We start from the raw sequence: 25,516 nt of genomic DNA on the forward strand, positions 1-25,516 counted from the left end.
GATAAGCTTTATGTATTAAAAAAACCCTGTAGAATACTGCCAGCTAAAAGAAAAATTAAGAACCTGCTGGCGAGATAGTTAATGTATTTTAAATTATTATAAGTAATGTTTTTGTATAAATATGCTAATGTTATTTTCTCACAAGACTCATGGGCTTGAATTGAAATTGAATCCAGAAATTACCTGAATTGATCCAGAAATTACTAGTTGTAGAGATATGTGAGATAAGAGTGAAACTTCTATTTTTTAGTAATACTCTTTCAAGATATATAAATATTATAAATCAATCATTGATCAAAGTTGAATTTGAAATCACTTTATAGGATTAAGCATAAGTTATTTTCCTTCGCTATCCAGTGTTTTTTTGATGCAGCAGAGAGGATCTAGATCTAGGATCTGCACTAATACTGAGTTGGAAGTGGGTAGATAATTTGTCATGCCTGTGTCACAAGTGAAGTCATTAGTAGCTGGACAGGTCAGTTTAAAACCACCAAATAGGAACCCTTGCCCTGAATAGCTGATTTGTATATTTATTTCATTTTATTATTTAGTATTGGATTTATGCTTCTGAAGGAAGAGTTTGGACTTATTACTGAGTTACAGCCTTTATATACTTGTACTGCATTTAAAAATACATTTATTGAGTCAAAAAAATCCTACTGATTTTTACCTAACTTATACTTAGCTTACATTAGTATGTTTAAATCCCATTGCTTTCAGTACAAGTTAGTTAATCTCTGTAGGTAATTTTGAAGATCCTGCCAGATGATCATCAGCATAAGTTAGCTTTTTCTATTGAAACTGAGTTTGTAACAACATATGTTAAATTTTGCAGTCTATTACATCGGTTTAAAATTGTTTTTCTTTAAATTCACTTTAAAGTCTACTTTAAAACTTTAAATGCACTTTAAAAACATTTACCTAAAACCTGAAGAAAAAAAAAATATGGTGTTCTTCCTTTCCTATCAGCACCTCGTTCCAAATACAGTGAGAAGAAAGGCTATAAAGAGCTATGCTAAGTCTTTACTGTTGGCAGGTTGTGAGCCAGGGAAATATGCAGTTATTTGGGGAGGCGGGAGGGGGGGAGGAATAGAAACTACACATTTGATCTTAAATAACTGTTTTAGTTTCTCTAATGGAGGGCCACTTTGAGTCTTGTAGAAGTTGAGGAAGATGGTTTGACAATGCATAATTCCTGAGGTATTAATAAAATAAGGTATATGCGCACGTTATCTTAAAAAAGAGTAATATAGATAACGTGCAGCTGAGGGGCATCATCAATAAATCTATTGTCTGGATGGAAGTCTATGGTATCTAAACAGATATGTCACTAAACTTTTGTATGGTGATGTAGGGTTTGTATATACATGCAAATTAATCTGAATTCCTTTGTGTCTTCAAGTACTGGATAGGAGCGATTCTCTACTTGGCTGTTTTGTTCCTTTTTGTTTTAAAAAAGGATTCATGTGTTGCTTGTATTGGGAAAAAAGAGCTGTGAATTGTATTGGGATTTATGAATGAATAATGGTTGTCTTTTCCCCTACCCCATTTTTAGGTTAGTTTATCCTACACATATGAGACGAAGGATGCCCTGTGTTTAGTATTAACCATAATGAATGGAGGGGATTTGAAGTTTCACATATATAACATGGGAAATCCTGGCTTTGATGAAGAAAGAGCTATTTTCTATGCTGCAGAACTGTGCTGTGGTCTGGAGGATTTGCAGAAGGAGAGAATTGTTTACAGGTGAGTGTCATCTACAGTCACTCACACCTCGAATTTTCCATGTCTGTTCAGCATTGAATGTATTAATGGTTTCTACTAAAACAAGTTTATACTTCAACTTCATAGTAAAAGAAGCAAAAAAATTGTTTAGTTGTCCTTTTCATGGCATGTCCTTCAGAATTACTGTTCTTATTTGTTTTCTTACTGTAAATTTAGGTCTAGATACTTGCTATATTGTAAAACATTATAAAATTGATTCAAGGTTTGTTTGTAAAATTATAGTAAATTGTGATTTACAAAGCAAATTCATTAGTATTCAAATAAATAAATAACTTTTAGGAACATGGGATTGTATTCCTGCCCACTCTAAAGTAGAAGTTCACAGAAGGCTATAGAAGTCCCTTGCTGCATTGCTTGTTATGCCCAAGAGGGTAAAAAGGCAGTTGTAATCCATATTGCCCTCTTCCTTCTGTTTTTATTTCAGGTTCCTCCAATAAACACTTTATTGCTTTTGAATTAATGAAACAGTCAGAAGCCCCATGCATTGTAATTGAGATTGTATGATCTTACTTTTCCGTCTCTGTACATGTATCATTTAACCCCTGGCATGCATTAATATTACAGACCAAGCGAAACAAACTTAGTGGTGCAACAAGAACGCTTTCTTTATCTCTCTGGTGTGTAACACCAAGTACCACTTGTTTTCAAAGAAGATTTAAAGTATAATCCTGCATAACTTTAATGTAATGAGTCTTAGTTTTTTCCCTCCCTGATATAGAAGACTAACATACACACAGCAGAAAGTGGCAGAACCACAGAGTAAATCAGGCTTATTGTATGTGGTTCCCTAAAGAATTTGGCCAATCTTGCAATGTTACACAGTGTGTTTTGGCATGCATGTAGGAGGGAAGCAAGGATGAATGGTTTTGCTCATCATTCTCCTCATATGGATCAGCTACAAGTAGGTCATTTCACATTGCCCAAGTGAAAACAAAACTGATTGTTTAAAACACAAAACAACAACCAAGAAACCCCAAATAAAACAAAACAACAAAAAACCCCCACAGTCCTTGTGTTTAAGCCCAACTTGTTAGCTATTTGCCTACAAGACGACCTTCAAACACATACATCAAATCCTAGCGTTAGAATCATCGAATCATTGAGGTTGGAAAAGACCTCTAAGATCATCGAGTCCAACCGTCAGCCCAACACTACCATGCCCACTAAACCATGTCCCTGCGTTCTCTGTCTGTAATTCCAGATCTTGGAGTGGTCATGGTTTCTTCTGCAGCGGTCTTGGCGTCTAAATCTCTGCCCTGTTTTGTGCTATTACATAATCAGTTTCCAACTATTAAAAATTTGCACGGCCTTAAATTTATGAGCAAGGAAAAAAGTAGTTTCACAACCAACTCTGAGTAAAATTGCCTCTTAATTAAAAGAATGGGAAATATTTTTAGTCCTCTGTTCATAACAAAATGAAGGACCAAGAGACAGTTACCTGTACATGTGTTGGTAACTGAATAATTTCTACGCTTGAAGGAAAAAGGAGGGCTTAAATTTAATCACAATACCTGAAGGCGTTATTTAAACAATTCAGTATAGTACATACTAAGGGAGTTCCTGCCCAGTATGTAAACAAATGAAAAGAGACTCTAATTATACCGTGTTAGCTCAACTATGCTTGAGTACTAAAACTAGAAAATGTTTGGATAATTTTACGCTCTCTGTAGAATCACTTTCAGCCCTGCGCTTTTTAATATCGAATGACCAACTTTTTGTAAAACAAAGTCTTGTTTCTTCTCTTTTGCTAATGGTAGTTTTTTTCCTGATGGTCTTGATTTGTTTTTCTATATGTATTTCTTTTTGTACCATGCATTTAGGAGCGTAGTTGTAAATTTTACAGTTTTAAAGTCAGGATGCCAAAAAGGTGGTCATGGCAGTCTTCAGAATATCACCAATTACAGTGATATGTTACATGCTCAAAATTCTCTATCAGGCATCTTAATAAAAACACATTTAAGCAGCAATACAGTGATTATATATGATTAGTGAAACAGAAAGCTTGGGAAAATTTGCCATAATCATTTTATTCTCACCAAAGAAGTTATTCTGGCAATCTCTGGTCTTAATGTTGTTGTGGGGGGGAGAACATAATGAAGCACATTTTCATTGATTCAATGATTTATTTTTCTGAATTATGGTAAATAATATTTTTCATTCTCCAGGGCAAGAAAATACAGATGGAATGTTTTTCTTATTTTGCTGTCATTTTTTAAAGCATTTAATACTAGTAGGACTGAATTTGTGAAATTGGAGCTAGTTCTTTTTCTTGTTGCCATATCTCAAGATCAATTACTGCATTTGCTTTCCAGCTTTGAAGGAGGAGTTTTAAACTCTCCTTTTAGACAAATAGCTTAAACTGTTAAAGTGGACTTTAACTCTGTAACATACTGTTATAAAATACTTTCTGTTTTTGTGGCTATCCATCTGTATATTCACAGTAAAGTGTACTGTGGAGGCAGTGGAAGAAATTCAGAACTTCTGAAAATAGAAATCCTCGGTGCAGATGCGTGTCAGCAGATAGCAGTAAAATCAGTTCATCTTGTCAGTTTGTTCAGTTCTAGAATGGCAGTTTTAATGTAAGTTAGTCATGTTACAGTTTATAATAAATTTATTATATTTGGGATGGGTCGCCATCAGTAGCAAAATGCCTCATAAAGTGGAAAAACTAGGCCTAACTTTCCTCTCTGTTAACACGAATTTTTATTGTGTGTTTCATGCATCTTTATACCACTTATTATGGAGTTTCAAGCAGTGGCATTAGTGCTGTCTGTAGCACTGGAGTCAGTTGTGCCATTTTGTTAGTGGCGTTCTCACTGGATTGAAAGAACAGGTGCAGAGCTGGAAGGAGGGCCTCGCACTGCCCTGTGATAGCGATTGAGCCAGTTTGCTTGTTCAATGGGAGCTCGTGAAACTATCTGTAACTTGCCATATGTTGCTGACATTAGAAAAATAAGCAAACAGACAGGAACAGGCAGTAGTGGAGCTACTCATCCATCTGCTACATAAAAAGTCTGATAATACTTAAAGCAAAGTCAAGATTTGCATAAGACAGTGGGGAACAAGTGCCTGCTTTCCAAAAGGGACTTAATTGCTGGAGTTTTCCTGCAGGACTTACCTGACTCCTCAAGGATGGTAGTGTTTTTTATCAGAGAAGCTGCCTGGATACCTACATTTTCCTCACAAACTCATGTAGGTGCCCATAGCGCCACTGAATGTGCCTGGAAGGTCAAAGATCAGGCTCAAAGACCTGTTGAAGCTGTAGTGGATAAACCAAGTAGCTCTTTGCCTGCCTCGTGCCTATGCTTAGAGTAGACATCTTTACAGTGAAATCCCCTGAAGGATTTTTATCCAGAAATTTTCTCCTTACGAAGGCTGGTGTAAGCTATAGCAAAAATAGACCAGTGCTTGTTTAGTCCAATTTAAAATAAATATATAATTTTTATCTAACTCTTTATAATGAACCTCTTAGTTTTGTGATCTTTGCAGTCCTCCAACCTTTCTCTGCTTCATAAGGGAAAACTGCTGCCTCTGTTGCTAGAATTGCATTGCTAGCTCCTGTTCTGAGCTTGGTTTTCAGTTTAAGTAGCCTCTTATCCAGTGCAGGACTAGCGTCTGTGTATTCTAACAGAAACTGTGACTTTGGCCTCTGTCATGGTGGAGGAGGGAAGGGGGAGAAGGCTGATACCCCAAAGCTAGCATCTCAGACCTGCATGCTTCCAAAAGCTGACTTCTTTGCATACGGCTAGGCCTAGAACCTAATAGCATAAGGAACTGGCATTTTGGCTATTGTCCGACCGAAATCATGTCAGAACAGAATTAGCTTCTATTAAGCAGCAGATGTTGCTAGGAAGTATTAAGTTTTAAGTTATGTTTTTAATCAGCCTACTTGGAGATGGAACTCTTTAAACTTGTTTACTTGAGTTAACCTGAGCATATATTAACCTCAGCATATATGCTTTAAAGTGGATGTGTTTCTACCTAAACTTTGAGCTGAATTTTCTTTTCCTTTTTTGTACTGGTGTGGGTTTTTTTACTTTGATCTCTCCTGATTTCTCTGGTATTGTAATCTCATATCTAATGTCAAATGATTAGCATTATGGGGACTGTCTAGACTTAAAAGTATTAGGAGGAAAGTGTCTTGCTGACTTCTTTATACAGTTAATCCCATGAAATAATGAAACTTTAACCTGAATACACATACTTCAGAGCATCAGTTTATCAATATTTGGGAGAAAAAAGCGCACGGATTTCTTGGTGAACAAATGTGTGTGTATACTTCTCTCATTTGGAATGTAAATTCTAGAGTTGTTCTTCGTAAAATTGCTTATTCAGTCTTTTCTGCTTGTATATGAATAACTGTTACTGTCACAACTGTACATATACCCAGATATGTACATATCGTTTTTAATAATCTATTCCATTAATAACTGAATCTTTAGCCAAGTACTGATTTTTGCTTGTCTATTTCTGGCCTTACGATATTTATGGTGGAATCAATCTAAGAGACTATATTGCAGTCCACATACTTTCTGATGCATATCACAATTATATATAAAATACATATTTTATGTTTTATATATATATTATATACAATCTAGTCTATACATATATATAGTATATATAAAAAAATATTATGTTCTCAGTAGAATCTGCTGGAGGATAAATCTTAGAGGTAACCTCTGAACGGCTTCTGATTCAGCTTCAGTGACTCTCCAGATTTTCCTTGGGCGAGGGGAGGAAATCCAAAGATCCCGCTGAGTTTCTTCTTTTGTTCTTAAAGTAAAAATGTACAAGAAGATGCCTATCAAATGCAGAATTGCAACACTGAATTAATTGCCCTTTTTGCTATTTCCTGAGTCTTACTAGGATTTAATAGCTAAAAAATGTTTCATGTGAAACTTTGATGTTTACAGAAAAGTAGTAGAGACTCTTAGACAGTCGATTGCAAAGAATCCTAACTAGATACAAGTGTCTAGTAAGCTTTAAAAGCTGCATGTCCAAGTTAAAGGCATGGAGTTTGAATGGATGATATTAAGCCTATGCTTAGTCTTGGGAATATTACTCTTTGTTGATATTCTGACACCCTGGGATGGAATATAGCAAAGGATCAGCATCAAACTGCAGCAAGCACTGATGTGTTTTACCGTTGCGGAGTTGTATGGCTGATACTCTCAGGAGAAATGTCTTTCAGTTATGAGCACAAATTTGGCTGTAACTTGGTGGTTTTTCATATCAGGATTTTAGTGTTGTGTAAAGAAAGTTTCTCATATATGAAATATTAATTGCTGTTGTTACTATAAATGGATTAGAGAGTTGGGAAAAAAGGGATCTCAAGAGTTCTATGGTTAAGCTATTTGTATTATAGGTCCTCAACTTCACAACTTTTTTTGTATATAGGTGGAAACTGGAAAAATCGATTTAATCAGAACCAAGAAGTCTTATGTTGCCTCAGTTGCACTTGCTGATGGCTAATAATTTTGCATTTGTATAATTCACATGTCTATTCTGTTTAATTTGTAGAGACTTGAAGCCTGAGAATATACTCCTTGATGACTGTGGTAAGTAATTATTAAAATTAATTTTGAAATTGGGAATTACAAATCTAATTAATACTGTCCAGAAATCAAAGGGATTTCTTCATAATAAAAGGGACCTGACTGACAAATGTTAACTTTAATTAGTAAAGAAAAAACTGCCCTTTCATTTTAGAAAGTATGGGAAAATACTGGGTTTTTGGGGGATGACGATCACAATGTTTGAGGGGTCAATTTCCCACCTTAAAATGGCTACTTTTTCCCTTTTGCTCCTCCTTTTCCCCCCCCTGCCCCTTGATTTAAGATGGCTAAAACTTTTATATGGATTTGTTCTCTGTTTGTCTTTTCTTTGACTATGGAAACATGATTTGTTAGATGTGGGGCCAGAATTTTACGTAGTAAACTATAATTAAGCAATAAAGAAGAAATGAAATCTGAAGCATCTGTTTGTTTTAACATTTCAACTAAAACAGGTCTGATGGTCACTGTTGCATATGTGGCTGGAAGGAATCAAGGAAGTATAAACAATATGAAGAAGTGTTTGTGGTTTTTGTTTTTCAAAAGCCAAATTAATTTTCTTTAATGACTTCATATGAAATTTATCAGAATCTTTTGAATTCACTGTAGAACGTGTGCAGCAATTACTTTATTCTAAGAATATTACCAGTTTGTTCTTGTAATTACTGAGTATTTTAGTTAAGGAAAAACTGTTTTTGAAGTCATTAGCACGATTTTTTTTTTAAAGTCAGCATGTTTGGACTGATAAATTTCAAAAAAGGTGATGCTTGGGAGAAGTCACTTTCCAATAGCTAAAGCTTTGCTAGACATCAAATACATTCTTTAATTTTTCTCTCCAGCAATGTCTTGCAAAAGCTGAAGGCTGCTTTGAGGAAAAATGTGGCCTTGCAGGACTCCACTAGAATGCTTTCTCTCTGCCAGGAATATTCTGATCTTGTTCCAGAGAGCAGAGGGGACTAATTAGAAAATCGCTTCAGGAGCTCAGATCCTGCATTTGAAAAGGGGTTCATCAGATGTCAGGGAATAGAAGAGCATCTGAATGTATTTAAAATAGCATTTGCTGCTCAAGAGCATTTAGTTATTTCCAACCAGTATGTAGAGTGGCACTTGACTTTCTCCACTCTTCTCCCCACCCCTTGATTATCTATCACATGTAAGTAAGAAATTAATACACTTTTAACTAACACTGATGCTGTAGAGCTTTTTCCATGACAGAGAATATATGCACAAAGGACCCTCGGGCATTGGAACAGGCTACCCAGAGAGGTGATGCAGTGTCCACTCTTGGAAGCTTTCTAGACAAGAACTTAAAAAGCCTTGAACACTTTGGGCTGACTGCTCAGAAGGTTGTACTAGAGACCTTCTGAAGTCCCTTCCAGCCTGAATTATTCTGTGACTCTGTGACGTTTCTGTAAACAACAGCGTCCCTATCCTTATATCCAGTATTAGAAATAAGTGTGGGTTTTGTTTTGGTTTGTTTTTTTTCCCCCTGAATCTTTCTACTACAGATGATTGACAATTTTCTGTTTTAAAATTGAGTTGAAAATGTAATTGTCCTTTCTTCTGTCTAGCCTTTTATATTCTTATTAAGAAAGTACGTTATGTATTTCTAGATTAGAATCATGTCAATACAATTCTTGCCTTGAATTGTCTTGAATCATTTGCTGTGGAGTCTGTCCAGCAAAGAACTACATCTGTCCATGGGAATGTAAGAACGGGTGGGATGAACTTATTCCCACTGCCCTTCTTGGACTGTTTCCACATCTCAGCAGTGTTGTTCATGATAAATCATAGTCTTCCACCAGACTACTTCTACATTAATACTAGTGTAAATGCCACACATAATAGGAAAGGTAGTCAACTTGAGAAGTTTGGCTTATAAAGTGAAATAGAAGCTGAAGTTATCTACATTAGACTGATTCATGAGAAGGGGAAATCCTAATATTGAACTAATATGTTCCAATACAAATAATTCTAAGTAGATTATGTCTAGGCTACTTTTCTTTTGCGGTGGGAGTGGGGATAGCAATTCCAGTTACTTGTGCTTAGCATTATTAGGGTACTTTGTTAGAGGAAAACCTGATGTCTCAGTACAGGCTACAGTTTTCTCATATTTGGAATAAATAGAGTAAATTCTGATGTTTTGTTAGGAAGTCAGAAAGCTAAGTGTTTGTGGCGGGAATACAGAATGGAAAATACAAGCATCTGATGCGTAGATACAGAATTTAAAATGAGCAGTTGTCATTTCTATTCATCCTAGAGTAGCAGCCTATGCCAAAGCTAGGAATTAGAAAACTTAACAGCAAATTTTTCTGTATGATCTTCAGGAAATCAATTAGATCTGTGCCTCTCTTCTTTTACGTATTTAAGGGAGGGTTGAATAATGATAAATCACTCCTTTCTAGTTAAGTTAAATAACATTAGTGCTATGAGTATATGAATGTTTTGATGTTTTGGTGTCGTGGTTTAACGACAGCCGCCCTGGCCACACTCCCTCCCAGCCCCCTGCACATCTGGCAGGGCATGGGAAGATGAAAAGTCCTTGACTAGCGTAAACAATACCTAGCAACAACCAAAACATCAGCGTGTCATCAACATTATTCTCACACTACATCCAAAACACAGCACTATACCAGTTAATAGGAAGAAAATCAACTCCATCCCAGCCAAAACCAGGACAGTATCCACCCCTTATTCCATACCATTTACATCATGCTCAGGTCCCACACTATCCAATACATTCTCATTACCCACCATCCCCCTTTCCATCTTTTGATATAATACACAGATATCATTCCCTTAGTCTGTGGACCACCCCTGTAAAATGTCCATAAAATATCCATAAATGTCCACAAAATGTCCACTGCGTTCATTTAGTCCATGACTTTGGGCTCCATCTGTTATGGTGGTCACTCAGGTCAGCAGAGGTGGTGTGTTGCGTGGAGTTACTGGGCACCAAAGCCGGCTCAGGTCGGGTCACTGCTGCACTTGCGCTGCTTCTTGTAAAGTTTGTCCTCCATTGGTTCAGGTGGTTCCTGCTATAGTAATTCCTATAACATGCAACTCAAATCATGGGTTATAACAATTTAAAGGTATATCCATTACAATCTCCACCCCTGGTCCCTTTGGGCCAGACCATTGGGTTTAACGTTGCAATGAACTCCTCCCCTTGCCCCTGCTCCGGCTTGGACTTATCCACAGACTGCAGTCTCTTAGGGGTGTACCTGCTCCAAGTGGAGCCTTACCTATGAGCCACAGTCTCTCCAGGGGTATACCTGCTGCGGCATAGACTTATCCACAGCCACAGTCACTTCGAGGTGCACCAGTCCCAGCGTGGCCTTACCCACAGCCACAGTCCCTTCAGAAGTAAACCTGCTCCGACATGGCCTTACCCATGGCTGCAATCTCTCCAGGGGTGTACCTCCCCTGTCATGGGCTTATCCACGGCCACATGCTTTGAGGTGCTCCAGCATGGCCTCATGCACAGCCACTGACACTTCAAGGTGTACCTGCTGCAGCATGGACTTATCCACAGCCACAGATGCTTCGAGGTGTACCTTCTCCAGTGTGGACTTATCCTTGGGCCACAATCCCTTCAGAGGTATACCTGCTGCGGCACGGACATAATCACGGCCACAGATGCTTCGAGATGTACCTGCTTGGGCATGGGCTTATCCTCGGTCACAGACGCCTCGGGGTGTCCTGCTCCCGCGTGGACTCAGCCACAGGTCACAGTCCCTTCGACTCGAGTTCACACTGCAGTTCCAGCCTGTCCAGCACAGCAGCACAGAAGCAGCAGCGATGCCCTGGCCATCTGCCAGCCCAGGCGCATCCCCATTGCTGTTATCAGGGTGTTCCCAGGCACAGCACAGTAAGACGATCAGCAGTGCAGCAGTACAGCAAGCAGCGAGAGCAAAAAAGCAGCCACTAACGAGCACAAGACTCTAATACACATTAAGGCAAGCAAGCCCCATGGCAAGCACAAGAGCCTGCGAATTAATAGCTAAACAGCAGTAACAGCTATAAATTCAATCTAGCACATTCCAATCAAACCTGTCGTTATCTCGAACCCTTCGAGCCCCACGTTGGGCGCCAAAAAGGACTGTCGTGGTTTAACCCCAGCCGGCCACTGAGCACCACACAGCCGCTCGCTCACCCCCCCGCCAGGTGGGATGGGGGAGAGAATCAGAAGGGTAAAAGTGAGAAAAACTCGTGGGCTGAGATAAAGACAGTTTAATAGGGAAAGCAAAAGCCGCGCACGCAAGCAAAGCAAAACAAGGAATTCATTCACCACTTCCCATTGGCAGGCAGGTGTTCAGCTATCGCCCGGAAAGCAGGGCTCTATCACGCGTAACGGTTACTTGGGAAGACAAACGCCATCACTCCGAACGCCCCCCCTCCTTCTTCTTCACCCAGCCTTATATGCTGAGCATGATGTCATATGGTATGGAATAGCCCATTGGCCAGCTGGGCCAGCCGCCCTGGCCACACTCCCTCCCAGCCCCCTGCACATCTGGCAGGGCATGGGAAGATGAAAAGTCCTTGACTAGCGTAAACAATACCTAGCAACAACCAAAACATCAGCGTGTCATCAACATTATTCTCACACTACATCCAAAACACAGCACTATACCAGTTAATAGGAAGAAAATCAACTCCATCCCAGCCAAAACCAGGACATTTGGGGTGGCTTTTTTGATGAGGTATGCTACAGAAACTTTTTGTTTTAAAAGTGGTGATATTTTATAATTTGCTGACTGTGTATAACTTATTTTAACATAAATAGGACATATCAGAATTTCAGATCTTGGATTAGCTGTGCAGATTCCAGAAGGAGAAACGGTCCGAGGACGGGTTGGAACTGTTGGTTACATGGGTATGTAAAGTATCCTTTGCTAGTTATGTTTTACCAGAAAATTTGCTTCTGTGAATATATGAATGACTTGTTCAAAGAATTATATTTGGTCTGGATTAGTTACTAGACATTTTATGGGAAGAAAGGTTATGCGGTGGTAGATGTTAGTAGTCAATTATAAGCCTACTGATAAACTTGAAAACTTAACTCTGAAAATTCTAGCTTTAGGTAGAACTTTAAGAAAGCACCTAATTTTTTTCTGAGGTTCAAAGAGGTTTAGGGTCACAGGTAAGCAGATGAATTCCTATGACAACACATTTCTTTCCATGCTTTGGAAAAACTTCATTCTTAGTTTGTAAACAGTTCTGATCTTAGGTGTTAAAGAACTTAAGTGCTTCTCTTGGATATAAACAGAGTCCTTGCTGTAGAAATTAATGTTTTTTCAAAGTACAGAGGAGTTATGCAAAGATCTCTGCACCGAGCCAAAAGAGTGCCTGAGAGTTTTTTCAATATTTAATTAGTTAATTTAAAGTGAATTGTCATGGGGGTTTCTTTGTTTTTGTTTTGTAGCTCCAGAAGTGCTCAAAAACGAAAAGTATACATTCAGCCCGGATTGGTGGGGTCTTGGGTGCTTGATTTATGAAATGATTGAAGGACAGTCTCCATTCAGGAAGCATAAGGAAAGGGTCAAACGGGATGAGATTGACCGGAGAGTAAAGGAAGACCAGGAAACATATTCAGACAAGTTCTCAGAGGAGGCAAAATCCATCTGCAGGATGGTGGGTGAAGAGACATAGAGGTTTGAAAATTAAATTTCTAATCCTTTTTAAGAGATGAACTACTTTATTTTAACATCTTCTATTGAAAATTTTCAAAGCTGGAGTTCTTAAATCTTTCTTTGGTTCAGATGGAAGTTTGTGATTGTCCATGAATTGTTCAATTATCAAACTTTGAGAATTCAGAACTTTTTTCAAGATGAAGGAAGGCTGCATAAATTGATTTTTCATCACATGAATGAAAAGGTCCAGTACTCCTTGGACCACATGTAATTATAGACGGAGTACAATAGCATGTTCAACTTTGATACTGTATGGGGAGAAATGGCAAGTAGTATACTAGTTTCCTTGCCTAAAAGAGTCTGTACAAGACAACAGCTTTTTTTTTACCTTGCATGTTCTTAAATTTAGTAAGAAGAATGTCTATACAAAAAGCTTTAAAAGTTTTCTTTACTAGTTTACGCAAAATATGTGCATTACTTAAGCCCATTGGAAAAACAGTAAGTCTGTATTTCCTGAAAGTAGTCTACTGCAAAGTCTGTACTGTAAAATCTATTTAGCATGGCATCAATTAAAATATTTTCATATAACTTTGGGTATAATCTTCAGATGGTCTGCTTTCAGGGATTCTTTTGTCTACTGAAAATCTTTTTGCTCCCAGAATGTTGTAGTTTGGATTTCCAGTTCATTTTGATACCGTGATAAATTTAATCTAATAAAAGGCCAAGTAACAAAATAAAGTCATTGACAGACATTTGGATTTATTTTTTTTTTAATTGTGGGATTATATCAGTGGATCAGCCTTTTTTTCCATATCTTTGCAGTTACTTGCTAAAAATCCAGGGGAACGACTGGGTTGCAGTGAAGATGGAGCTGCGGTTGTAAAGCAACATCCTATTTTCAAGAATATTAACTTCAAGAGGCTGGAAGCTAACATGTTAGAACCTCCGTTCTTGCCAGATGTAAGTAGGTGAGACAGATTTGATTAGTATCTAAAAAGGCAAGAAATGTCATAATTCTATGTCAGCAATCATGTGAACTCCAGAGAAACCTTTAAAGTTAGTTAAATTGGCAGGAGAATGCCTTTGTAGCTATTGATGGCTAGTTGTTTTGTGGCATTTCATCTGAGATCACAAAACAATTTACAATAGTGGTATTGCTCTAGGGAGCTTTGTAGCTGATTTCTTAGCCCTTAAAAGTCTACTTCCCTAGCTCAGATGCTGAACAAATGAAAATTAGCTTTGAAGAAATTACTCTGGAGTTGAAAGGAGGGTGACAGAAGATGAGTGAATTATGACAACCATTAAGAAATCCAGAGAAGTTGCATGCTGTTTCTGGTTTTGATATTTCTTTTCTGTTACTTGCAGGATGGATGGAATTGCTCAGGTGCCTTATGATGACAGTCTTTTAAGTTTTTGCATGTCTGTTTTTAGCATAGTGTAATTTGGTGATCAGCAATATGAAATACAAAATTGCAGACATTTCACTCCCCCTTTGCTCATCTAGAAAAGGAAAAAAAAAACCCCAAACCCACAAAAACCCAAAACCCCCAAAACCCAAACCCCAAAACCTTAATGAAGCAATCTTGTATTGTACTGCAGCCACGTGCCGTATATTGTAAAGATGTCCTGGACATAGAGCAGTTCTCAACAGTAAAAGGAGTGAACCTGGATACTACCGATGATGACTTCTATTCCAAATTTGTTACAGGTTGTGTCTCAATCCCTTGGCAAAACGAGGTATTGTATATTTCATAAAAGATTATTTTCTTTAGCACAGCAATATAGAAGATTTAATAAGGGATATAATTATAGTATTAACTTTGTGAGATGTAAAGAAGTTTCTGCTTTAGACTTCTTTGCTGAGAGACTTCAGAAAAATTTTTTTCCCAAAACATAAACAACTTGCTGAAAATTGAGATCTATGGTAAATTTGCATAAATGGAATCTGGCATCTTGTCATCATAGATACAAGAATAGCCTACAGAACAGAATTTAGCATTAGTATGACCACATTTTCCTTGTTCTTCTATCACGTTATTCAGTATTGCTGTTCATAGGAGAGGGATAGTATGCTATTCAAAGTATTCAAAAGCAAATAGGCGCAGTGCAAGCTGTTTGTGTCATGCCTGTATATCAATAGAGTATCCAAGTGACATAGTAATATAGAACTGCAAATTCATCTTTTCTAAGGTTTCAAACCAAACAGTTCAACATCACTTGAGTCAGACTTTCTCGTAAAGCTTTTTCATCTGCCTAGTGAGTAAGTATTCTAGTATTCTGCATAGAATACTAGAATTTTGCTACCTCTGCATGGAGTTCAGTCTGTATTTAGGAAATTCAAATCTTTATTATTTCAGGAAGACCACTCAGTATCAATTATTTAAAATTGTAGTTCTTGTTATGAATGCCTTACCCCATTATAAGATAACTTTCTGAAATTAATAGTCTTGAATTCTGCTAGTGTCGTTTCTTTCCCAGTGTAATTTTTTAAATTTTATTTAAAGCTTGAACACAAAAGATGAGCAATTTCTGAACAAGTCAGAGAAAAAAGTACATTCCCTTTTGTTTCCCTTTTGCTTTTTTTTGCATTTCATTAAGAAGGAGATTTGAAAGGTGTCATTTGACATAGGAAGTCTCCACTAAGAAGCAATGAACATTAGGCTGTTGGAGAAATAAATATTTCCTATGCTGTGTTGCAATTCTGAACTTCATAATATGATACAGTCATTAAGAAATGCACTGCAGCTTAATAACTCTAACCCCACATAGAGGGATAAAGTTCAAAGTAGTTGAACTGGAATTCTGGTGATGGTAATCCCTTCTCTTCGATGATAACTGTGCAAACTTCATTTTACATTTGTGCTTATTTTTTCTTTTAATTCATATTACTGAGCTTTCCCTCAAATTTTTGCTCTCAGTCTCCTGACTGAAAATTCCTCCTCCCCTCCCATACTTTACCTAATGTTATGGTTTACAACAAAAGCAGACCACATTTCTTCTTATTCCTCTTTATGCCTTCTCTCCCTCTACAAGGTATACTCATTTGGTTGCATGCCCATTATGATAGATGCATATCAGCAGCACTCACAGATAAATGCCAACTACATGTGGGCATTAGCCACTCTCCCCCTTTTGACCATGCCTGTTTGTTACATTTACTCTTTCTGCTGTCCTTTCTGCACCCAGTGTTTTGTGTTTTGAATTGTCTTTTCTGTGTACAGAAATAAAGATTATTTCAAAATCCCTTGTTTCTTTCCAGAGACCTGTCTTCATTATATCTTTTTTTTTTTTCCATGAAGAATTGCCTTCTCTCTCTCATTGCCTTATTTTTAATTATGGTATATGTTGTGTTTTGATAGATGGTTGCCCAAAACATCAGAATGATGTTTAAATTACTGTGGTCAGACATCAGCTGTTTCTTCCTCAAGGGTGCAATACGTCCCCTTTGTAAAAAGTATCCCCCCCGAATACTATGCAGGTCTACTAGTATTCTGCGTAGAATAATTATTTCTCCTACTCAATGTTATGTTTATTAATAAAGTCCAGTCCAGGGTATAGAGATATTATATTTGTTAGGCTAGACTGCTCTGAAAGGAGCAGAATAGAGGAAAGGAAAATCAATTTTTGGTTCTAAAAACTTCTGCTTATTGCATCATGGGAAGAAGAAATGCCTTACCAAAGCAAGGAAGCATCTGAGTACTTACCTGCATGATAGTGCTCCCATGGCTATTCTTTAGTTCACTGGATGCACAGGACAGTTAATGTAGACTTTGTGCCTTCCTTCATGGAGGTCTTTGAGTGGTGTAGTTTGGCTGATGAATTTGTAAGTTGTTAGGTGTACTCAGCCAAAGTAAAAAGATAATACATGGAACATGTCTGAGAGGCTTGTATGGATATTTCATTTATATTTCCTGTGTTTCAAAGATGATTGAAACGGGATGCTTTGAAGATATCAATGCATATGAAACTGATGGTACTGTGTCACCAGACAGAGAGAGGTCTCCTAAACCAAAGAGAGGCTTCTTTCACAGACTTTTTAGTGGAGAGGTAAGGGTTTTTCTTTTCTTTAATAAGAAAATTACCAGTGAGACCTTAACATCCATTCCATTTTTTATATTGTTTTGTGATAGGAAAAACAAGTTGTTCACTGAATACTGAAACTAATGAAATCTGGTTTATTATGGCTTTGCCCCTGCACTGCATTTCAGAAGCTGTAGCAATCCCTGTAACTCCAGGAGTTTTTCCTCCCTCAGCGTTCTGTCTTCCTCTAGTGTCTGCTAGCTGTTACCTGGGGAAGAGGTAGTGTGTACTGGTAAACAGCAGTGCTATAGATCTTTCTTTCCTAAAGATATTAATTTGGGTCTTGCTCCTTACATATTTTGCCAGTTTTTATAAAAACGTCTGGAGAGATGACTTCAGAGATAATTGAGGCCCCATCTGTAAAAACTTAAATAAAATTGATTAACGAACTCAGAAGTGTGGTGGAGCAATGCAACTCCTAGGACTCGCTCCTTTAGAAAGTTGGGCTCCCAGTGAATCATTCTAGTGTATTAAGCAAATAAGTAAAAATATCCCCTAAATGAATGAGTGTGAAGAAGTGTCACGAAACAAAGGTTAAAATATTTTAGGAAGTTTAATGCCTTTACCAAAACAACAACATAATATTTGTTTACATAGCTTCTGATAATGCACAGCCTTTTCTTACACACGTAACTTCTACTCTTTAGTAAACATTTAGAGGTATATGAATTGAGTATTTACCACCTAAAAGACACGTGGTATATTGTGCTTGTTTATAGGTCATGAGAAATAGGCTATTTATAAAGGTTTTCAGTTGAAGATGATGTACACAATTCTGCTTGCTCAGTATGCCTGCACTTAGAGTGGAATTATCTTGACAAGCATGAGTATATTCCAGTAGAGAACACTTCTGTAGAAATTACTTTTGCTTTCAAGCAGAAATGGAGTTTTAAAATCGCTAGAAGCATATCATTAAGTAGCCACAACAGGGCCATGTATTAAAATTGCATGATGATATTTTTTGTCATCAGCTGATAATTCACCTCTCTAAAATGGCACAATGCTAATGGAATGTATAATAGTACTGTCATTTTTAGTTCACCTTTTCAAATTCACTTTTCCCCCACTGACAGTAATGGAATAGAAGGAATGGTTAAGTGTACTAATAATCTCACATAGCTAAAGTTAAAGCTTGTGTCTTACTGTAGTCTTTTCAAGCTGAATCAGCAGGGTTCATACTGTCCCAAGATATGGTTCTATGTATTGAGAAAGAGTCCTAAAAAAAAAAATATGGCTTGAGAGCCTTCAGTTGGTTTTGAAGTAATAAGACTGCAGTTAATTGTCCTGTGAAGTTAAAAGAAGGAAAGATCTTAAGGTTAAATGAAACTTTAATGACTTGGGATTTGGGGTTGGGTTGTGGTTTCCTTTGATATTCCCAAAGCATTTAGTTAGTATGGAGTAAAATGTGCTGGAAAAAATGCCACCCTCCACCCCTCAGTCTTTCTGAGCCCCATAAAACACACAAACCAACAATAGTGTCAGTTCTTCAGCTGAATTGTCTCTTTGTCTTCTCTTGCAGGTCTGCTTTAAATCTGATTGCAGTGATGATGAGCAGGAGTCCTCCAGACTTTAAATCATTTTACTCTCATCAGAAAGGATGAGCAAACTTTAAATGTTTTATATCTCTGTAGCAAAGTGTATTATATATATTTTTTATCTGAGTTTAAGGATTTTTGTACATTTGTACTTCATTTGTTTTAAGATGTATATTTTCACTAAAGCTTAATTGTACAAAAAGTAATGAGTGCCATTTGAGTGAGTGTGTTTCTGTATGTATTTGATTTATCTTGATTTTTTTTTTTCCAGTGGAATGAATCTAGAAATACTAAAAGGATTTTAAAGCACAGAGATAATGTCTATGGCATCAATGTAACTTGACTTTGTATGCCCTGGTAAAAGTCGTCTTGTTCGTTAGGATCTTTATTAGCAGTTTTCTTAACAGCAAAATTGCTGTACTGATAAATTTCATAATTCCGGTATTACCCGGCAGCATGGCAGTGCTATTACCTAATGTATCTTTCAAGCAACTGCTAAGGAAAAAGGAATTCAGTGCACTGTGGCCAGCTATTACGAATTGCTCTTTACTATCTGGCTCTGTAGAATGTCTTTCTGTATATAGGGAATTCTGAACATTTAGCTTAATCCTGTAACAAACTGTATTACCCCATTCTTCTCCTTTCTACCCATCTTACACATCCTCTCCACACAGTTTCTTGGCATGGACCATGCAAGTAAACCTATGCCAAAATTTTATAACTATATTTTGAGTACTTTGTTGACTTTACTAAAAGGATTTCTTTTTACCTGTGGGGACACCTTTTTATTTTTTTCTGTAAATGAAATTGTTTACAACTCCATATAGGATGTTATAGTTTTATAATGGGTTAAAAAACAAAGCATGGGCTCTTCTTACTAACCTCCTCTCTGCTTATTATGTTGTAATACGCAATGTTGTAGGGTTGACAGCGATCACTGCCACTGAGGGAAGGACAAGGTAGTATTAAGTATAAAATTTAATTATGTAAATAATCTTTCCTTATAACCTTTGAAAACTTAAACATTAAAACCTGTCTTTAATGATTGCTTGATGCAGATGTGAAGCTGGTATTGAAGTTTTAGTTATGATTACCTGGTGTTCATTAGTAAAACTGTTTCCAGCTGCTTGAAAGCCTGTCAAACTTCCGTTCTTCTGAACTCAAAGTATGTAAAGTTTCCGGTAAAACTATTAATCTGTGTATGAGAATGAATTTAGGGAACACATTTCATTAAAAGCCTCTTCTGTGTTCAAAATTTGAGTTAGGGACTTGAAATATAATGGAATGCTCTTGGAGTTGGAGGCATGACTTTTGTTGCAGATTTTGTTCTGTATTCTGAAGATTTGTCTCCACCGAACATGCATTTTTTCCCTCTCAAATCTCTAGGGCACCAACCAGACCACACATGTATTATACACACAGAGCAACTGAATATCCCTCTACCTCAAATCAGTTTCTGCTTGTGATCTGCAGAACCACTGGAAGAAACTTAAGCTGCTTCTGAGAAACTCACAAGATACATTTGATACTAAAGCCTATTGTCAGGTTTTAATTCACAGTATTTTGTGTCTAATGACAAATGTCTTAATGGGTTAGATTTTGAAGAAATTTGGAAAACCAGTGTGTTACAGAATCCTACTGGGGCTGAGCTGGTGTCTATCTGAAATTGTTCCTCTTGGCTACTGTGCCACAGAAATGAGGAATGAGACTCTTTTCCTGTGTTTTCAGTGCATCTTTCCTGATGTCTAAAACAGCACAGAGGACAGCAAAATGACTGCCGTAGAAAGTACAAAGGGAGAAATTGGCAGAGGGAGAGTCTGAATGAATTACTGGAAGATAGTCTGATGCAATATTGAAGGGACGGGAGGCTTGACAGAGAAATATCTGAAGTAAGGGTGTTGGCTGGAACCATTATGTGTGAGACAATGAGCTGGCATGGTCTGACCTGACCCTCTTTATTATGTACCACAATAATAGAAGGACTCTAAAAAGATGGGAATGGAGAAATAGAGAAGTAACAAAAGTGTTTTATAAATACCTACCTGGTTGGAGAAGTGATCATGTTTCTCTGATTAAGGGGTTTAATTTTTTAAGATCTTAGGTTTCCTGTTCTGAGGCAAAGGTGACCGTATTAACTAGACATATGGGGTGACAGTCTGGATTTAATGCCTGCTTAGAGCATCTTGAAATTTGGGCAAGAATACCATGGACACAAGCTGAGTAATTTTTATGAAGAAAAGACAGGAACTGGCTTCAAAAAATTAAAAAAAAAAACCTGAAAGTCTATTAATCATGTATTTCAAATTTTCTTTCCATATTGGAGGGGGAGGAATCTTAACTTTAAAAAAAATAATAAATGAAATTAACTCTTTTATTTTGGAGTGCTGAGACTTAACACTTACTCTCCAGGGATCTGTGAAGAAAAAGACTAGATGAAGAGAAAAGGGAAGTTGTTTCTAAGTGGTTATTTATATGTCCGCCTCTTTGGGCAAGGAACTCTAACCATGCAAAAAGGTGGAGAATTTGTTCATTTTTAGGAAGCTTTACTTGGTTTCATTTTACAAGTTTTTTCTTTTCAACGTTCTGAATAATACAATTGAATTGTTTTTGAGTAGCTACATGTTTGCAGGATTAGGACCTACATTCTGTTGGTTTGGGGGGGGGGTTTGTTTGTGTCGTCCCCCCCAGTAGGCTCAAGATGGCATTTTTCTACTATAAATTTGTCCCTTTTGGCTAGAAATATAACCACATAATAATGACTAGATATTATCTAATGCGAATCCTCTAATGAATTAGAGAAGACAAGAAACTGGAAGGATCAGCATAACTCTCCTTACACGGTACATGGAGATTAAGATGTTATGCTGTTTAATCTAAGGTGACTAACAGTGGTTAAATGTCTTTCCTGGAGTATTAGTAGCTTGGAGATGCATTTTGAAAGCAGGGAAAGGGTAAGGAGAGTGGAGAGCACCTGAAAGCAAAATATTGTGGTGTGATAATATGACCTTTGCTCTTGATTCTTGTAGGACACAACTGAGACAAAGAAGGGGGAAGGCAGCAGGTTGTGTATACTGATTATGTAGCCTTTTATTTCCATGAAGCTGTTTTTTTAAAAAAAAGCCAATGTAAATTCTCGTCATTCTGTATCACTTCATTATACCTCCATGAATTCAGATTCTAGATCCATGTGTTAGAAAGCTTTAATAGCAGTGAGACAATTGAACAACCCGACTGCTTTGTTCTACTAGTGCAAGATATGGAAAGATCTGTGGAATTCCGTGGAGTTACTTGCACGAGATCAACCCTCCTTTTCTGTGACTTGTGTTTCCAAGCATTTGTGTGTGTAAGTCTTAATGTCTGCTTGTGCATACCTCATGAATCTATATATTTAGCTCAAAATTCAGAAACTGTGAAACGATGTACCAGTATCTTATTGGTTTACTTAATGCTTTTGAATGTTGTGACCAACAGAATAGAATCTTCACGCCTCAGGGTTGTTCTCTTCTGTAAAAAAAAATTGTCAGCTTTTTTTTCCCAGAGATGTAGTGTTCATAATAGAGATGGTGTTATGTTTCTGGATTATAACAACAACAAAACAGTCTCAGTTGAAAAAATGAGCACTTAAAAATAATTACTGTATAATAATAAATAGGAAGAAAACTCTGGTATTTCTGTAACAAAGAGAGAGCTATTGACAAATCTTAGCCTTTAATAGAAGATGTTGTATGTCTTTTTTTTCCAAATCATTCTTAGAACAATAGATGTGAAGGGTTTTCATTATGAAAGAGAATTATCTCCATCTCAGAATAAAATTATGTCTAATTTGAGAAATCAGTGATAGAAGCTATTAAAAACAACTAAAAATCCATTTTTAGAATGAACTTCAATTATTTTTCAGACAATACTGATGTAAGAAATTTCTCATTGCCATTTGTTCAAATAAGAATACTTGTTTACAAGTTACTAAAATAAGTGAACAGAAGTAGTATTATTTTGCTTTGGTTTACAATTTAGTATTACACTAACAACATTGGAATTATCACCTTCACTTTAGTATAGATTTTCAGAAAATACTTCTCTTTAGGAAGTACTCAAAAAATGGAATTAAAATAAAAAAAGTTAATGGAAAGCATCTTTAAGCTAAATTTCTGTTTACTTTGATTTGAATTATTTGTCTGGCTCATTTTGGTGATGATGATGTCTCTTCTGCTGAATGTACAATTCTTTTTTATTTCATAACTGTTCTTATGGTTTAACTTAAGTTTTGCACGAGATGTAGGTAACTTTTCTCATGTTCCACATGTGTCCAAAACACCAGAATTCTTTCCAAGTATAACGAAGCTGACTGTTAAATGTGATGTGTTAGTTCCAGTATCTCCAAACCACTGAACTGTTCTTGTATGAGCTGTTTTCCTGGATGTTTTAGCATTGTTATTCCTGAAATAAAAGCAAAACACTGCCGCATATCTCAACCACATGTATTACTGTCTAATGTTATTTATTTACCATGTCTATCATGGTACCTGGGATAGATAAAAGAAAAATTGTAATTTAAAAAAAAATTCGCAATTTGTTGAAGCAGAAAATGTGTATTACATGCTGTAAGTTCTTTACCAATGTAAGATTGTCAGATGCAGGAAAAAGTGCCCTAGCTCTGTTGTATTTGCTCAATTGATACCTTATCTCTTGGTCTGTATCTTGATTTCTACATAAATTTCTGTGACAAAAGACAGAATTATTGGGATAGGCTGTTTTTCATTAACACATTTACTGTGATAACACTATGAATGTGAATGCAAGATTGGTCAGTAGTAGCTGTAGCTCTACTTGTCATCAGCCTTATCATGCATATCAAATTCTGTACTATCGCCAAAGGAAACTAACCAGACTTCACTCTCCTTGAAAGAATTTATACCTTGATATTAGTTAGATTTGTGGGTTTTTATATCAAATACTTTTCAACAGTAGGCTGCTTGTATTTTCAACATTTTGCCTTGTTTATGCAAAGGCTTTCACTGTCATTTTACGACATGAGTTGAAGAGCTAAACACTCAATTACGATACAAAACAGCTTCAAATTAAGTGAATTTAACAATAATATAACCGTGCTATGGCATATTGCAGATTATCTGTGCATATGTTAAACTACATGGGGCAGCAGTCTCAGGAAGTCTGTTAGATTGAGTAGTACCAATTACCTGCTGAATTGGTCACTGAAATGCAGAAATGCTGACCTAAGTGTGACTTCGGGACAGGCAAAAAATATTCTTCACGTGCTTGTTGAACCTGTTCTTAAAAACATTAAATCAAGAGGTAACCTATGCCTAGGTAGCCTGTGTTCAGGAAACCTTTCCACGTGATGTTCGTGTCTGCCTTACAGACAAGGTAAAAGCATGTTTCTTCTTTTCTCCTGGAGGTTGAGATGAATTCATCGTCATCCACTGAACTACATATAACCTTTTAGGTATTCACTGTTACTCCATTGAGATTGTGACTTTATTTTTCTTTGTGGTAACGATGGCTTTACAAAAATGCCTGTTCTCTAACCCTGCCTGCTTGTTCTTGCTCCTTGCCAGTTTTGCATCACTTTATTTTTGCCAGTGCAGCTGTTTGTGGGGCTGCTATTTGAACAGGATCAGTGACATGGATATGTGACATGCAAAACCGTGGGTCAGTAGATTTGAATTGGGAGAATCTACTGATAAGGTACTTGCCAAAGAAAAACCTAATACACCTGAGTTCTCTTCCAGTTACCCCAACTCATGGTTAATGAGCCAGAGGGCTTGCACTGCTAATACAATTCGGAAAGACAAGGAGAACAAAGAGGAGTGTGCTTGTGGGCAGGCATTGCCTTGGCTTTCCTGCCGGTGAGTCAGCAATCCTTGGGGGACTGGCACACATTTTGATATAAAGCTTCAAAACAGTTTTGCAAAGACTGACTTGGTTGGTGGCTTGTTTAATCTTTGATATGAGCTTATGCTCTTTTTAATGTGCTTAAATTTATTTCAAAGGGTGGAGTGGCACATGCAATTATCACATAGTGTATGCAGCATTCCAGCTACGCTGTCATCTTTTTTCATGTATCATTTGCTGAATAAAAAATTCATGATCATCCATATGTTCCAGAGAAAACTCTCTGCAAGCTTTATCATAAAATATTCAGGAAAAACATTCTTAAAAGCTCACATTTTGTTACACATTTATAATGAAATAGGGGGGTTGCTATAAGTTGAATTGCTTTCAGTACTGTGGATGGGTTTACTTTCAGGGGTGTGTTTCTAATGGTTCACCTTCTTTTATTAATAAAGTTAACTGACAGAGCACTGTTTTACTGAGTATTTGGCAAGAATGTGATCAGTAAGGTTATATTGGTCTGAATATCTAAAGACATGAGCTTTGCTTCCTTTGTCCATCCCTGCTAGCACTAACCAAGTTGCATATGAAGTCATTACTGGGAATTTCTTAAAAGTTCCAAGAGATGTTCTCCATTTCCATTGCTGAAACCAATTTCATGTGTTTGAGATGTAAGTTGAATTGCCAGGTCTTACCAGCTGTCATTTAAAATGTGTATCAGCAACTAGATATATTAAAATCAGTGGCTGTAATTGGAAAGTTCACAATAGTGGTGATTTTTTTATTAAGTGCTTAGTAATAGAATCCAATGATTTAAATGTTGTATACTGTCTCTCTTGTATGTTTAATACGTGCTTTGAGAGTGCAAGAAGTATCCTCTGATAAAGCAACTCCAGAATCACAAGAGGCGCGCTGAAAGGCCAGCGGGTATGTTGCCAGGTTTTAAGTGTCCTGTTCCTGTAAGCGCTTCCTCTTTTCTACATGCAGCCAAAAATAAAACTGAAATGCCGGTAGCGCCTTTGGCAAGCACCTGTGTACTAAGTGGGCTTGCTGGAAATGTGAGTGGGGCAGCTGT

General features: G+C 37.0%; 1 protein-coding gene across 5 annotated transcripts in view; it reads left to right on the forward strand.

Annotated features, from left to right (window-relative positions):
• Positions 1 to 23,060, forward strand: part of GRK4 (G protein-coupled receptor kinase 4) — a 45,628-nt gene extending 22,568 nt beyond the window's left edge. For 2 of the 5 annotated variants that reach the window (XM_075148625.1, XM_075148628.1), the window contains 8 exons: positions 1,556 to 1,746; positions 7,309 to 7,346; positions 12,127 to 12,216; positions 12,766 to 12,974; positions 13,796 to 13,933; positions 14,573 to 14,710; positions 16,898 to 17,020; positions 18,573 to 23,060. In XM_075148625.1, the coding sequence (XP_075004726.1) occupies positions 1,556 to 1,746; positions 7,309 to 7,346; positions 12,127 to 12,216; positions 12,766 to 12,974; positions 13,796 to 13,933; positions 14,573 to 14,710; positions 16,898 to 17,020; positions 18,573 to 18,626 (981 nt within the window). In that variant the 3' untranslated portion in view covers positions 18,627 to 23,060. Of the gene's footprint in view, positions 1 to 1,555; positions 1,747 to 7,308; positions 7,347 to 12,126; positions 12,217 to 12,765; positions 12,975 to 13,795; positions 13,942 to 14,338; positions 14,515 to 14,572; positions 14,711 to 16,897; positions 17,021 to 18,572 lie in introns of those variants that run through there. The other 3 variants (XR_012673444.1, XM_075148626.1, XM_075148627.1) reach the window with 3 other exon arrangements.
• Positions 23,061 to 25,516: the final 2,456 nt, after the last annotated feature.

The sequence above is a fragment of the Calonectris borealis genome, chromosome 4 (assembly GCF_964195595.1).
Source record: "Calonectris borealis chromosome 4, bCalBor7.hap1.2, whole genome shotgun sequence".
Classification (NCBI taxonomy): domain Eukaryota; kingdom Metazoa; phylum Chordata; class Aves; order Procellariiformes; family Procellariidae; genus Calonectris; species Calonectris borealis.